The following is a 13,768-nucleotide window of genomic DNA, read 5'->3' on the forward strand; positions in this document are numbered from 1 at the left end:
CTCTGCTTCTGTCTAAGCACCACTGGCCAGTCAGCCACAGAGCTGCCTGGAAGAGTCTGCTGGTATCTTATGCTTTGCTGTCGCATACATTGTCCCCCCTTTGTGACCACAGAACAGTCAGAAAGGGTCTACTGGTATGCAGGATACCTACAGCCCTGGAAAAGCTGCCTGCTGGGAGCAGGGGGGGGTCCTCACCTGGCTGTGCTGGTGTACAGGCTGCTCTGAGCCTGGCTCACAGCCGTGCTTGTCGTGGGAGTCGATTCGTACTCTGCCAGAACAGGCTCTGACCCAAACTGTAATGCCCCAAACTGCAGGTTGAGCCCTGAGATATCTGCTGAGCCAGGCATTTCCACTGCCAGTGCAGGAATCTGTGAAGGAGGAACAACAGAAAGGGTCAATCAATCCTTGGGCTCAGCAGAGAAAATGATTTTAGTGTCCGCGTTAGCACGAGAGGGCACTGAGAGGCTTCCATGATGCTGTTCAGCCCAGGTGGACAAGTTCTGTCACCCTTCCACAGAACCAACAGCAGGAAGGCCTCACTCTGAGGACAGTCAGACACTGGAATGGTCTCCCAGGGAAAGCAGTGGATTCCCCCACTCTGGAAAGTTTGAGTCTCAGCTCGAGGGGGTGTTGAGACATCTCGCATCAACAGTTATCTTAGAGCAGGTCATCCCTGAGGTCCCTTCCAACCTATGACTCTATGGAAGCTGCACCAGGGGAGGTTTAGGCTTTATTTAGGGAATATTTTTTCCCTGAGAGGGTTGTCAGGCACTGGGATGGCTGAGGACAGTGATGGAGTCACCATCCCTAAGGCATTTAAAAGGCGTTTGGACCTGGTCCTTAAGGACATGGCTTAGTAGTTGGTCAAAGGTTGGACTGGATGATCTTGGAGGTCTCTTCCAACCTAAGGATTCTGTGATTCCATAAGACCAAGCCCAGCCCTTCCCTCTAAGCAGCCCAGATGAGTTTTTCTGCAGCTCTAACCCAGCACCTCCTTCCCCACTCACCTTTGATGTTAACGACGCTTTCTTCTTCTGCTGCTTCAGCTTTTGCTGTGCTGGCTGGGGACTGGAGGACTGGTTGTCCGAGGACCCTGGGGACATCTGGGGCAGAGGATTGGCTTTGCTGGGCAGTGGTGAGGAAGGGGGTGGTGGCACAGTTGTGGAGGCAGTCACCACAGGCTGCTTCTCCTGCATGAAGACTTCGATCATGGTTGAAGTTGATGTGAAGGCCTGACGCTTGGTGAAGGGGCTGTGCACTGAAGACTCCGTTGGGTTCTTGAGATCTACTGGGGAAGAATAGTGTTGACTTAGCTGGATTTGTTTCCTAAAAAACCCTAACATCGAGTTCTGACACTTCTCAGCATCAAGAAAATCAAAACCGTTTCACACCGCGGCTCCTCCCTGGAGTCTGTTAAACTCAGAGAGCAGAGAACCCCAAAATCCCCACTCCCAGCCTCACCCTCACCAAAAAACCAAAGCTGAGCCCTCCAAGCCCTTCCCCACAGCTCTTTTCACCACCTCAAGAGGACAAATTGAACTTGCAGAGCAGAATTCCCCCATCCTCCAAGGAAAGTTGGGCTTCAGAGCCCCCTGCGTGGGGGCACCGCAGGTCAGGGTCCTGCAGGGACCTGACTCTGCTTCTTTTTCCCTCTCTGCCAACTCTGCTGCCTTCCCTGCCCTGCTCCTTCCCTCCCTGCCCTCCTCCTTCCCTCCCTGCCCTGCTCCTTCCCTCCCTGCCCTGCTCCTTCCCTGCTCTGCCCTGCTCCTTCCCTCCCTGCCCTGCTCCTTCCCTCCCTGCCCTGCTCCTTCCCTGCTCTGCCCTGCTCCTTCCCTCCCTGCCCTGCTCCTTCCCTCCCTGCCCTGCTCCCTCCCTCCCTGCCCTGCTCCTTCCCTGCCCTGCCCTGCTCCTTCCCTCCCTGCCCTGCTCCTTCCCTGCCCTGCCCTGCTCCTTCCCTCCCTGCCCTCCTCCTTCCCTCCCTGCCCTGCTCCTTCCCTCCCTGCCCTGCTCCTTCCCTCCCTGCCCTCCTCCTTCCCTCCCTGCCCTCCTCCTTCCCTCCCTGCCCTGCTCCTTCCCTCCCTGCCCTGCTCCTTCCCTCCCTGCCCTGCTCCTTCCCTCCCTGCCCTGCTCCTTCCCTCCCTGCCCTGCTCCTTCCCTCCCTGCCCTGCTTCCTCCCTCCCTGCCCTGCTCCTTCCCTCCCTGCCCTGCTCCCTCCCTCCTGGCCCTGCTCCTTCCCTGCCAGAATTCCTCCAAGGAATCCTCAGGAGCTGCCCACCCTCAGGGTCTCTGCACAGCTGCACCCCCCCTCCTCCTTTGCCTGACCCCAGCTTATTAAAAACCAACTCCTGTTCTTTCTGCCTCTCCTCTGGGGCTCCTGAAAAGATCAGGAGCTGCCAACACTGTGATCAGGACAGGGCTTGATTTATTTTTTTATTTCAGCTTAGATTTGAAGCAGAGCCCTTTCCCCATAGCAAGAAATCAAATGGGCAAACTGAAAGAAGTGGCACTGGTACTCAGCAGCTCAGCTGAAAAGCAGGGATCTCCCTAATCCCTCTTTATTCCCTCCTGCCAGTCCAAAGGCAGAGTTCTTGGAATTTAAACAGACATCAGAATGGAATTCCTTTACAAGATAACACCAGGTCAGCACTGAGAGGAGACTGACAAGTGTTGGTGTGCAGGAACTGTTCTCCAGAAGGGCTTTCAGACCCCTTCTCTGTCACTCAGCTTTACCAGGGGCTCAGGAACTGGGATTCCCTCCCCTCCAGCTGCCTGGCATCACCCAAAACCAAGGATTCAACTGCTCCAAAAGGAACAGAGGAAGAGTCACACATGCTACTACATTTTAACCCAAAAACTTGCACCCTCAATCCTTTTTATCTCCTCCCAGCTTGGCTGCCAACTTGTGATCTGCTCCCCCCCCCCCACTGAACCCCTGATTTAGCTGCTTACACCATGATTCTGCAATTCTGGGAGAATTTCCTGCCCTCTGGAAAACCCTTCTGCTTTTCCTTACCATACTGCACCAGAGATGAGGTCTGTGTAGTGGATCCCATGTCCCAAGAAGAAGCAGTGGTGCTCCCACCAGGCTGGGAGTGCTGAGCAGCCAACTGAGCCAGAGCCTGAGCTGTCTTGAACTGCTCCAAGAACTGGGAACCTGTGGTGCTGCTGCCTTTGGCCTCCCCAACATCTCCAAATCCTTTCCCCAGGATGCTCACCTGCAATTTCAGCAATGAAATAAAGTCAGTGGCTCCCTTGGAGGCTCAGAGGACAGAGAAATGTCTGCATGCACTGTACCCTGCTGCTTCTCTCTGGCTAAAACTCCAGACACTGCTGGCAAGGAGAGCTCCTGCTTCCCTCACAGCTTTTATCACTCTGGAGCTGCCCAGCCCCTGGTATTTTGGAGTCTTACAAAGAAAGTCAACAAATAGGATCTTTAAAAATGGACTGAATTATTCTATTCATTTGCTTGCCCTGAAAGAGACAACCCCAGGACTTGGCTTCCCACGTAAGGTGGCTTTGAAAATCCTTCCTCAACTATCATTGAGTATTAAAAAAAATCATAAAAGTCTTAAAAAATCATAAGGATTTTTTATTTCTTTTGCTGAAGTTGCACAAAGAAGCCTCTGCCCAGGTCTCTGCACATTCCTTGATCCAATGTCTCCTTCCTTCCCCTGCCAGCATTTCATCCCACACCAAACTCCCACCCAATCCCACTCCTCAAACTCTTCTGCTTTGACCAGGAAAGGAGCAAATGTGGCAACTTTGACCCAGACACCAGAGGAGGAACCATCCCAATTATTTCTTAACGAAGCAATGGACCTCAGGCCTCTGTGTTCAGAGCAAATCATCCCCTGCTTCCCACAGGAGGGCTCAGAACTCTGTTTCCCAGCTTTTCCAAAGGGAAAGTGAAGGAAACCAACCCAAACCAAGTGCCTGGAGGCCACCAGGATGTTCTTACCATGCTGTGGTGAGAGAAGGAATTCCCAGAAGTTGGTTGGGACATAGCACTTTGCTTGGAATTGCTGAACACCAGTGGCTGGGCCAGGGAAGGAGCCTGGGATGACTCCAGATTTGTTGACTCATTCTCCATAGAAGAGGGGGTCTTCCCCAGCAGGACTGCAAGATCAATTCTGGGTAAAGAAAAGATAAAAAAAAAAAAAAAGAAAATAAACTTTAAAAATTAAGGGCTGAAGGTCCTCTCTGTGCTGGAGCCAGGCTGAGAGATTTGGGAGTGTTCAGCAATGGGGAGACCTCAGAGCACCTTCCAGTGCCTGAAGGGATCCAGGAAAGCTGGGGAGGGACTTGGGACAAGGATCTGGAGGGGTGGGATGAGGGGTGATGCTTCTGTCCTCCAAGAGGGGAGATGGAGAGGAGATGTGGGGAAAAAATTCTTTAATTTGAGGGTGCTGAGCCCCAGGTTGCCCCCAGAAGCTGTGGCTGCCCCATCCCTGGAATTGTTGGAGGTTTGGATGGGGTTTGGAGCCCCCTGGGCTGGGGGAGGGGTCCCTGCCCATGGCAGGAGAGTGGAATTAATTGGTCTTCAAGGTCCTACCCAAAGCAGTTCAGGATTGTAGGATTCTAAAAGCCACTGAGGTTTAGAGCAGCTCTGTCACACCCCTCACCTCCAGTTTTTACTCCACAAATTGCAAAAATGTGCAGAACAAACTGGTACCAGCCAGCCACAACCTCAAGAGGACAGAGGCCAAGCAAGCTCCTGCACTGCCCTTTATTTTAAAGCATCTTTTCCATTAATTTAACACAACAAAATGCCCTCAAATCTGAAGAACCAGCAGCAAAGCCTCTAATCCAAGATTTGGACCCAGAACCTCCTCATTCAACTTTTCCATTGAACTTGAGCTCAGTTTATTCAGTGCTGCTGCACTTGAGCTGGCTGGCAAGGTTTAGTGGGAGATGGCAGCTTGCTCTGGGACTTGTGCACTACTTGTGGCACATAAAAAGTGGTGCCAGGGGCTCTCTCACCTCTGTCCAGCTGTGATTGTCACATTCTCAGCAGGCAGAGGCACTGAGGATACGTTGGAGGCAGTGAAGATCTTGGTCTCAGACAGCTGGAAGATAAAAGGAGGAAAAAGAATCCAAAAGTGAGAAGAGTGCCTTGGGACTCCAAGCAAAGCCCACGAGCATTTGAGACAAAAAAACATCCAAGAAATTTGAGTGCTGAGTCTTAAACCCCTTTAATATTTGGTTCCCATCAGAATCAGCTCCTATTTAATTTCTTTTTCTTTTCAGGTGATGGCACAAATCACCTGAAAAAAAAAACCCCAATCCTTCTACAAATTTCCTGCAGCTCCAGGGGTGCTTGGAACTGATTGAAAACTTCAGCTGTGGAAGGGAAAAATGCTCAAAACTGAAGGAAAGGGAGGTTTAACAGCCACCTGGGATTTAGCTTGGAAAACAGCAGAATCCAAACAGCTTTTATTGCAGACTGGGGGGGGGCTGCCAGCAACCAAACTTCCTAAAAGAGTCTAAAAACAAAATCAGGAGCCCCTGGGAACATCTCAGACACAGTGAAGGCAAGAGAGATTATCAAAGGTTCTGTCCAAGCAGAGACCTGAGTGAAGAGAGGAGCTGCTTGCATCTCCAAACACATCAGGAGTTCTTCCCTCAGACAGTGCCTGGAAAGCAAAAACTTCCCTTTCAGGCCTGTTCTGTAGGCTTAGCAAAAAAAAAAAAGAGCATGCAAAAGCAGGAATAACACTAAACAAGCCCAAACTCTGCTGCCATCTGCAAGAACAAAAGTTTTCCCTTAAATCAGAGAGGGGCTGAAGCCCATTTCAGATGAAATTGCTCCAGGGGCATTAAAAGGAGGTGACAACAAAGTCTCTTCTGCCCTGCTGCCAGGCAGGGAACAAAAAGCAGCAGAAGAGACCAAAGAGAAAGTCAGAAGGGAGAACCAAGTGGTTCTGCCTGATCCAAACCTCCAAGACCACAAGACACAGGCAGGAAAAAAAACCCCTGCTGCTTTCTCCCTGGTACATCCAAGGATCCAAGGCTCCCAAAGGATCAAGAACCTCATGGGAATTCAGGTCAGTTTAGGGAAGAATTCCATCAGGAAGTTGTAGGCAATGAGAAGAAGCTGGGAGATGCTTCCCTGCCTGGGGCTCCTCTGCCAAGCCCTACCACAGATGTCCTTGAGCAGCAGTGATTTTTGGACTCCTTCATCACATCCCCTGGGACTGGGAGCCTGGTTTGGGCTGTTCCCATTGTTTTGGGAAGATGGGGAACAGCCACAGTGGAGAAAAGTTGGGTTGGAGAGTACCTACATCTTCATTCCAGTCCTCTGTGCCCCATTCTTCTGTCGCTGCCCTCCAAGCACCTACAAGAACAAGAATTAGGGAAGTTATTCCTGCATCAAAACTCTGGGAAAGGATTGGGGGGTGGGGGGTGGGGGAAAGGAGGTTTTGCAAGCAGCTGAGAAGATTTATTTGCCAACCAGAGACATTCAAGCAGTCGAGCCCAACCCCCAAGTGAGGGAAGGGACAGCCATGGGATGGCCTCTGTCACCCCGCCACCAAACAGGGACCTTGGCAAGAAAACCCAGGGTGGTCCCCAGCTCCTCCTGCCCTTTTCCTGCTTTTCCCTGGGGCTGCAGGAGCTGGAGGTTTGGGGAGCAGTCAGTGTCACCCCAGCAGCTCAGACAGAGCACCTCCTTCAGGGGTCTCCTGCCAGTTCTCAAGCAGGACCTCGGCACCAAAAACCCAGGGGTAACCCCAACCCTCTGCTCTGGAGAAGTCACCTTTTGGGTTTCCCCTTCCCCTGCCACCTCAGGAATTCCTTGTGCAAAAGGCCAATGGGGATCAGAAAGGGGAATTTTGGGGCCTAAGCAATCCCCACGTTTTCTGTGACCAGTTGCAGAGATGTGCTCCAAGTGAGGAGCTCGAAAGAGCAGACAGAAAAAGCACAAGATTTCAGCCACAATCCAGCACAATTTGGGAAAAAATCTGCCAGGGAGTAAAAGGTTTGCCTGGTTGCCTCTTCAACTTGTTCCATCCCTTATTTTCATCCCTTGTTCCACCCCTTCCTTTCACCAGTTTAACCTCAGGACTTTGGATTTTAGGTGGTGACTTCCAAACCCGACATAAAATGGGGTGCAGGAGCATCCCAAAAAAAACCCCAAAAACCATAAAAAGAGCCCCATTTGGTGCTGCTGCTTTCCAGCCTACACCAAAACCCACCACAGGTGGAAAGGGTAATCCCAGAGATGTTAACAAGGCTGGAACAAGTTGGAATCAGCCCTTGGATGAGGTAAAATCCTTTTCCAGCCTAAAAATGTGGCACGTGGGGAAGTTGTGGATCCTTCTGCAGGACACAACCAGGAAAATTTGGGGAACTTTCCCTGCATTTTCATCAGGAGGCTAAAACATCCAATCAGCTTTGTCTGGAGGTGAAGGATTTAGTGCCCAGAATAAGTATATTACCAGGGAATTATTTTGTGGTGTTGTTTTTGTTCAGTGTTTTGGGGTTGTTTTTTTGGTTTGTTTTTTTTTTTGACAAGTTGACCCAATTCAAGAAGCCCTCTTGGGTTGTTATTTTTTGGTCATATTCCATCTAGAACTACAAATAATTAACACAATAAATTTCCTTGAGTGCCAGAAGTCCCACAGCACACCCTTCTCTCCCTTCCTCCTCAGAAATCCAACACATCCAATGCAAAACACAAAAAGGGGTTGAAAAAAACCCCTGGACTCCACTTTTTCTTCGGATTTTTACATCCCCTCAACAGGCTCCTTCCCAGATTTTCATGGATTAGAAAGATCCTACCAGTTCAAGCCTTACCCAAGAGGTGAAGTGGTAGCTGGAGGTGGCAGAGGAGAGCAAGAAGCCAGAAAAGTTGCCCCAAAAGAGTCTGTGCATGTAGGAACATGGCACAGGGCTCTCTTAAGTCTTGCTTGTTTGGGAAAAAGGAGAAGAAAAGCAAAGCAGGAGGAAAAGCAGGAGGAAAACCTGCAGGTGAAGAGCAGCCATTGCTGGGGCTTTCCTGCTCAGTGTGGCTGATGGTCCTGGAACACCAAGGAACAGCTGGGATGGGTTATCCAACCCATAAAATGCTCCAGAAAACTTCCTGGAAGTTTTTTTTTTAAAGACACGGTGTCTGCTGCTCTCCAAAAGAGAGAGAGCTGCAAGCAAGCAATGCCCTGAGAGACTTCTAACCCAGCTTCAGAAGTGGCCTCTGAGCTCCAATCCCTCCTCTTTGTTCCAAACCCTTCAGAGAATTCCAATCCCTCCTCTCTGCTCCCAACCTTTCAGGGAATTCCAATCCCTCCTCTCTGCTCCCAACCTTTCAGGGAATTCCAATCCCTCCTCTCTGCTCCAAACCCTTCAGGGAATTCCAATCCCTCCTCTCTGCTCCAAACCCTTCAGGGAATTCCAATCCCTCCTCTCTGCTCCCAACCTTTCAGGGAATTCCAATCCCTCCTCTCTGCTCCAAACCTTTCAAAAAATTCCAGTCCCTCCTCTCTGCTCCAAACCCTTCAGGGAATTCCAGTCCCTCCTCTCTGCTCCAAACCCTTCAGGGAATTCCAATCCCTCCTCTCTGCTCCCAACCTTTCAGGGAATTCCAATCCCTCCTCTCTGCTCCAAACCTTTCAAAAAATTCCAGTCCCTCCTCTCTGCTCCAAACCCTTCAGGGAATTCCAGTCCCTCCTCTCTGCTCCAAACCCTTCAGGGAATTCCAATCCCTCCTCTCTGCTCCAAACCTTCCAAAGAATTCCAATCCCTCCTCTCTGCTCCAAACCTCTCAAAGAATTCCAATTCCTCCTCTTTGTTCCAAACCCTTCAGGGAATTCCAATCCCTCCTCTTTGTTCCAAACCTTTTAAAAAATTCCAATCCCTCCTCTCTGCTCCAAACCCTTCAGGGAATTCCAATTCCTCCTCTTTGTTCCAAACCCTTCAGAGAATTCCAATCCCTCCTCTCTGCTCCAAACCTCTCAAAGAATTCCAATCCCTCCTCTTTGTTCCAAACCTTCCAAAAAATTCCAATCCCTCCTCTCTGCTCCAAACCTTTCAAAAAATTCCAATCCCTCCTCTCTGCTCCAAACCTTCCAAAGAATTCCAATCCCTCCTCTTTGTTCCAAACCTTTCAAAAAATTCCAATCCCTCCTCTTTGTTCCAAACCTTTCAGAGAATTCCAATCCCTCCTCTCTGCTCCAAACCCTTCAGAGAATTCCAATCCCTCCTCTCTGCTCCAAACCTTTCAAAAAATTCCAATCCCTCCTCTCTGCTCCAAACCTCTCAAAGAATTCCAATCCCTCCTCTCTGCTCCAAACCCTTCAGAGAACTTTCTCTCTTCAAAAGTTCTACTTCCAAGAACTTTCTCTTCCAAACCAGAAGTGGTTTCCAAAGATGTGCTGAAGAAAAAATTCCCAGTGTATCTTCAAGCCTTTCCCTCCCTTCCCACATCCCTTCTTCATCTGAAACTGGGAACTGAGCTCCCAGTTTGCCCATCAGGTTGCCTGCTGCTGAGTGACTGGTGAGAGCCCCCAAACCTCCCCCAATTCTGCCCCTGAAAGCCATGGAAATCCAAACAAAATGTGGGAAACCCACAATGGGAGCTCAGGAGCTGCTTGGAGGAGTTAAAGATTAACCCAGGGAGGGGAGAAGTGGGAGATTCTCCAAAGCAACAGCAGCACCTTGGGTGAGAGCCTCAAAATTCCTCCTCCTGTGGTGAGGAGGAGTGAAGTGAAGTCAAAAGGGAAGTGGCCATCTCCTCCAAAATGTGGCTTCCAGCCCTCTGGTTAGGTTGGCAAAGAAGATTTTGGCCACTGATGGGATCAGGCAAATGGAATCACCTCATGGGGGATTTTTTTTGGCTTGAATAAAAACTCTAAAAGGTGTAAAAGGTGTAAGTGGGCAGGCACTGAGCCAAGCACCACTCTCATCTCCAAAGCCCTGGGCAGCTCTGCTCAGGTGAAGGAGAGCAGAAAAAGCCCAAAGAGCCACCAGGCAACCCCACAGCTCAGCCAGGGGCAACCAAAAGCAGAAGCAAAGCAGCCAGGTTTAGCCAGACCCGTGCCAGGATGTCCTGAGGTGAAGCAGAACCAGAACTGGGAGGCCAGCAAAGCAGAACCAAGCATGGAAAAAGGGGACCAGAGCAAGTCACAGCTTCCTGGATGCAAAAAAAATCAGGTTCCTCCCTCCCCTCAGGTGGGCAACTCTGTCATCAGTGCTGCAGGACCCCAAGCTGCTCTGGCTCCTGAGAAGCAGTGAAATTTTCCTTAATCCCCAAGAATTTGGGTTAACCTCTCCCAGTTTTTCCATTCAGCATTAGTAAAAGCAGAGTCAGAACAAATGTAGTGAAATATTCATTCAAATGAACAAAGGAAGAGAGAGGAGAATGACATATCCACAGATATTTCAGGTTTGTTTTGTGTTTTTTTTTTTAACAAAAAAAAAAAGCTATAAAGGTATCCGGGGCAGTTATTGCACCTGGAGGTATCATACCAGGAGCAGTGTCAAATTTTCGGGGATAATTTGACCCTTCACCCCCAATGAAATCAAGTCCTGAAACAAAACAAAAAAAGAAAAAAAGACAACGAGTGAAATATTTTGACTTCAAGAAGTGAAGGTGACTTTCCTTGCCCCAACCAGTCCCACTCTACCTGTGGATATTAAGTTTCCAGAGATCACTTCTGGCTACTAAAATGGCAACAAAACCACCAGACACAACACAGCTGGAAAATTGCATGTTAATAGTTATGGCTGCTTTGTGGTACTGCAGTAAATTTGGGTTGTTCTGCCAAAAAAAAAAATAAAATTCCCCCCAGCCACACTCTAAGCTGCTTTGTTCCACAACTCCACAAAACAGCAGGAAAAAAAGATTAAAAACCAAATTTAGGCTCAGCCTAAACCTCCAGCACTTGTCTGGGAAGATGCTCACTCAATCTGTGTAACAAAACCAGGCTGATTTTTTGGTCATATTTCATTTAGAATTACAAATATTACTACAAGACAATTTCCTTGAGTGCCAGAAGTCCCACAGCAAACCCTTCTCTCCCTTCCTCCTCAGACAAAACCATCAGAAGTCCAACACATTCAATGCAAAACACAAAGGGGGTTTAAAAAATAAAAAAATTTGATTCCTCTTTCTAAAGAGCTCTCCTATTTCCCTGGGAAAAAAAAGCCAAAAACAAAAGCAAAAAAAAAAAAAAACCAAAATAAAATAAGCAAAAAAACCACCAACACACAAACCAGGACCAAAACCTACAATATCAGAGTTTCCAGTACTTGATTTCTCTCCTTCCAAAGCTCTGAGGTTTTCAGAAAATACAAGAAATGGGGAAGTAGCCTAAAGCAACATTAATATGGTTGTGAATGCTGCTTCTAACCAGGGTGTGGTGTTTACCTGAATGCTCAAAAATGAGGTAAAAATAAAAGTTTTGACTTCTTAGCAAGATTGCTCCTTAAAAAAACACAAAAAAACCCCAACCATTCTTCAAACTCTTAGACTCCTCACCAATAAGCTTTGTCCCTTGTAACTGCCCACTTAGCACCAAACTGCAAAATATGAGTTCTTGTGCCTAAAAATTGACACAAATTGGGCACACAAGACAAACAGAAGTTTTGCAATGCCAGCACATGTGTTCAGGACCCAGGCAGGGAGGAAATGTTTGCATCAAAAAGAGAAGGGAGGAAAATTTCCTTCCAGCTAAACTTCTGGAACGAGGTCTCATCCTGGTTTCACCAAGATGACCACAAAAGAGAGCACTCTCCATGCTGAAATCCAGACATTCCCTGGGGGATGCTCTGGATATTGGGAGAACTTCTGCTACAGCTCCTAAAAAAAGACTTTTCTGGAAAAAAAAAAGAGTTGTTGTGCCTCTGTGGGGCAGCAGCACACAAGTTCACACCAGATCCAGCTCCTGAAACCCTAAATACTGAACCTTGGGGGTGTAAAAATCACCTCCAGAAAGGGAGCCATTCCCTCCCTGGGCCAAACCTACCCAAAACCTCCTCAGTGCACTGAATATTGGGAGAACAACTGCTACAGCTCCTAAAAAAGACTTTTTGGAAAAAATAAGAGTTTCTGTGTCTCTGTGGGGCAGCAGCACACAAGTTCACAACAAATCCAGCTCCTGAAACCCTAAGTGTGCAAAAATCACCTCCAGGAACTGAGCCATTCCCTCCCTGGGCCAAACCTACCCAAAACCTCCTCAGTGACAGAATATAGGGACAATTTCTGCCACAGCTCCTAAAAAAAGACTTTTCTGGAAAAAAAAAAGAGTTGCTGTGTCTCTGTGGGGCAGCAGCACACAAGTTCACAACAAATCCAGCTCCTGACACCCTAAGTGTGCAAAAATTACCTCAAGAAAGGGAGCCATTCCCTCCCTGGGCCAATCCTACCCAAAACCTCCTCAGTGCACTGAATATTGGGGGAACTTCTGCTAAAACTCCTATAAAAGACTTTTTGGGAAAGAAAAGAGTTGCTGTGTCTCTGTGGGGCAGCAGCACACAAGTTCACACCAGATCCAGCTCCTGAAACCCTAAATACTGAACCTTGGCGATGCAAAAATCACCTCCAGAAAGGGAGCCATTCCCTCCCTGGGCCAAACCTACCCAAAACCTCCTCAGTGACAGAATATTGGGAGAATTTCTGCTACAGCTCCTAAAAAAAGACTTTTCTGGAAAAAAAATAAGAGTTGCTGTGTCTCTGTGGGGCAGCAGCACACAAGTTCACACCAGATCCAGCTCCTGACACCCTAAGTGTGCAAAAATCACCTCCAGAAAGGGAGCCATTTCCTCCCTGGGCCAAACCTACCCAAAACCTCCTCAGTGACAGAATATTGGGAGAATTTCTGCTACAGCTCCTAAAAAAAGACTTTTCTGGAAAAAAAATAAGAGTTGCTGTGCCTCTGTGGGGCAGCAGCACACAAGTTCACACCAAATCCACTCCTGACACCCTGTGCCAAACCTACCCAAAACCTCCTCAGTGCACTGGATATTGGGAGAACTTCTGCTAAAACTCCTAAAAAAGACTTTTTGGGAAAGAAAAGAGTTGCTGTGCCTCTGTGGGGCAGCAGCACACAAGTTCACACCAGATCCAGCTCCTGAAACCCTCAATGCTGAGCCTTGGGGGTGCAAAAATCACCTCCAGAAAGGGAGCCATTTCCTCCCTGGGCCCAACCTACCCAAAACCTCCTCAGTGCACTGAATATTGGGAGAATTTCTGCTACAGCTCCTAAAAAAAGACTTTTCTGGAAAAAAATAAGAGTTGCTGTGTCTCTGTGTGCAAAAATTACCTCAAGAAAGGGAGCCATTCCCTCCCTGGGCCAATCCTACCCAAAACCTCCTCAGTGCACTGAATATTGGGGGAACTTCTGCTACAGCTCCTAAAAAAGACTTTTTGGAAAAAATAAGAGTTGCTGTGTCTCTGTGGGGCAGCAGCACACAAGTTCACACCAGATCCAGCTCCTGACACCCTAAGTGTGCAAAAATCACCTCCAGAAAGGGAGCCATTCCCTCCCTGGGCCAAACCTACCCAAAACCTCCTCAGTGACAGGATATTGGGAGAACTTCTGCTACAGCTCCTAAAAAAAGACTTTTCTGGAAAAAAATAAGAGTTGCTGTGTCTCTGTGGGGCAGCAGCACACAAGTTCACATCAAATCCAGCTCCTGAAACCCTCAATGCTGAGCTTTGGGGGTGCAAAAATCACCTCCAGAAAGGGAGCCATTCCCCCCCTGGGCCAAACCTACCCAAAACCTCCTCAGTGACAGAATATTGGGAGAATTTCTGCTATAGCTCCTAAAAAAAGAC

General features: G+C 48.6%; 1 protein-coding gene across 19 annotated transcripts in view; it reads right to left on the minus strand.

Moving 5' to 3' along the window:
* The window catches only part of UBAP2L (ubiquitin associated protein 2 like), a 39,733-nt gene that overhangs the window by 12,875 nt on the left and 13,090 nt on the right, over positions 1-13,768 (minus strand). For 7 of the 19 annotated variants that reach the window (XM_071727401.1, XM_071727395.1, XM_071727397.1 and 4 more), the window contains exons 9-15: positions 10,444-10,518; positions 6,282-6,334; positions 4,981-5,066; positions 3,959-4,130; positions 3,014-3,215; positions 1,008-1,288; positions 196-368 (exon numbers count right to left, since the gene is read on the minus strand). In XM_071727401.1, coding sequence (XP_071583502.1) covers positions 196-368; positions 1,008-1,288; positions 3,014-3,215; positions 3,959-4,130; positions 4,981-5,066; positions 6,282-6,334; positions 10,444-10,518 — 1,042 coding nt within the window. The remainder of the gene's footprint in view (positions 1-195; positions 369-1,007; positions 1,289-3,013; positions 3,216-3,958; positions 4,131-4,980; positions 5,067-6,281; positions 6,335-10,443; positions 10,519-13,768) is intronic. The other 12 variants (XM_071727403.1, XM_071727404.1, XM_071727400.1 and 9 more) reach the window with 5 other exon arrangements.

The sequence above is a fragment of the Heliangelus exortis genome, chromosome 27 (genome assembly GCF_036169615.1).
Source record: "Heliangelus exortis chromosome 27, bHelExo1.hap1, whole genome shotgun sequence".
Classification (NCBI taxonomy): domain Eukaryota; kingdom Metazoa; phylum Chordata; class Aves; order Apodiformes; family Trochilidae; genus Heliangelus; species Heliangelus exortis.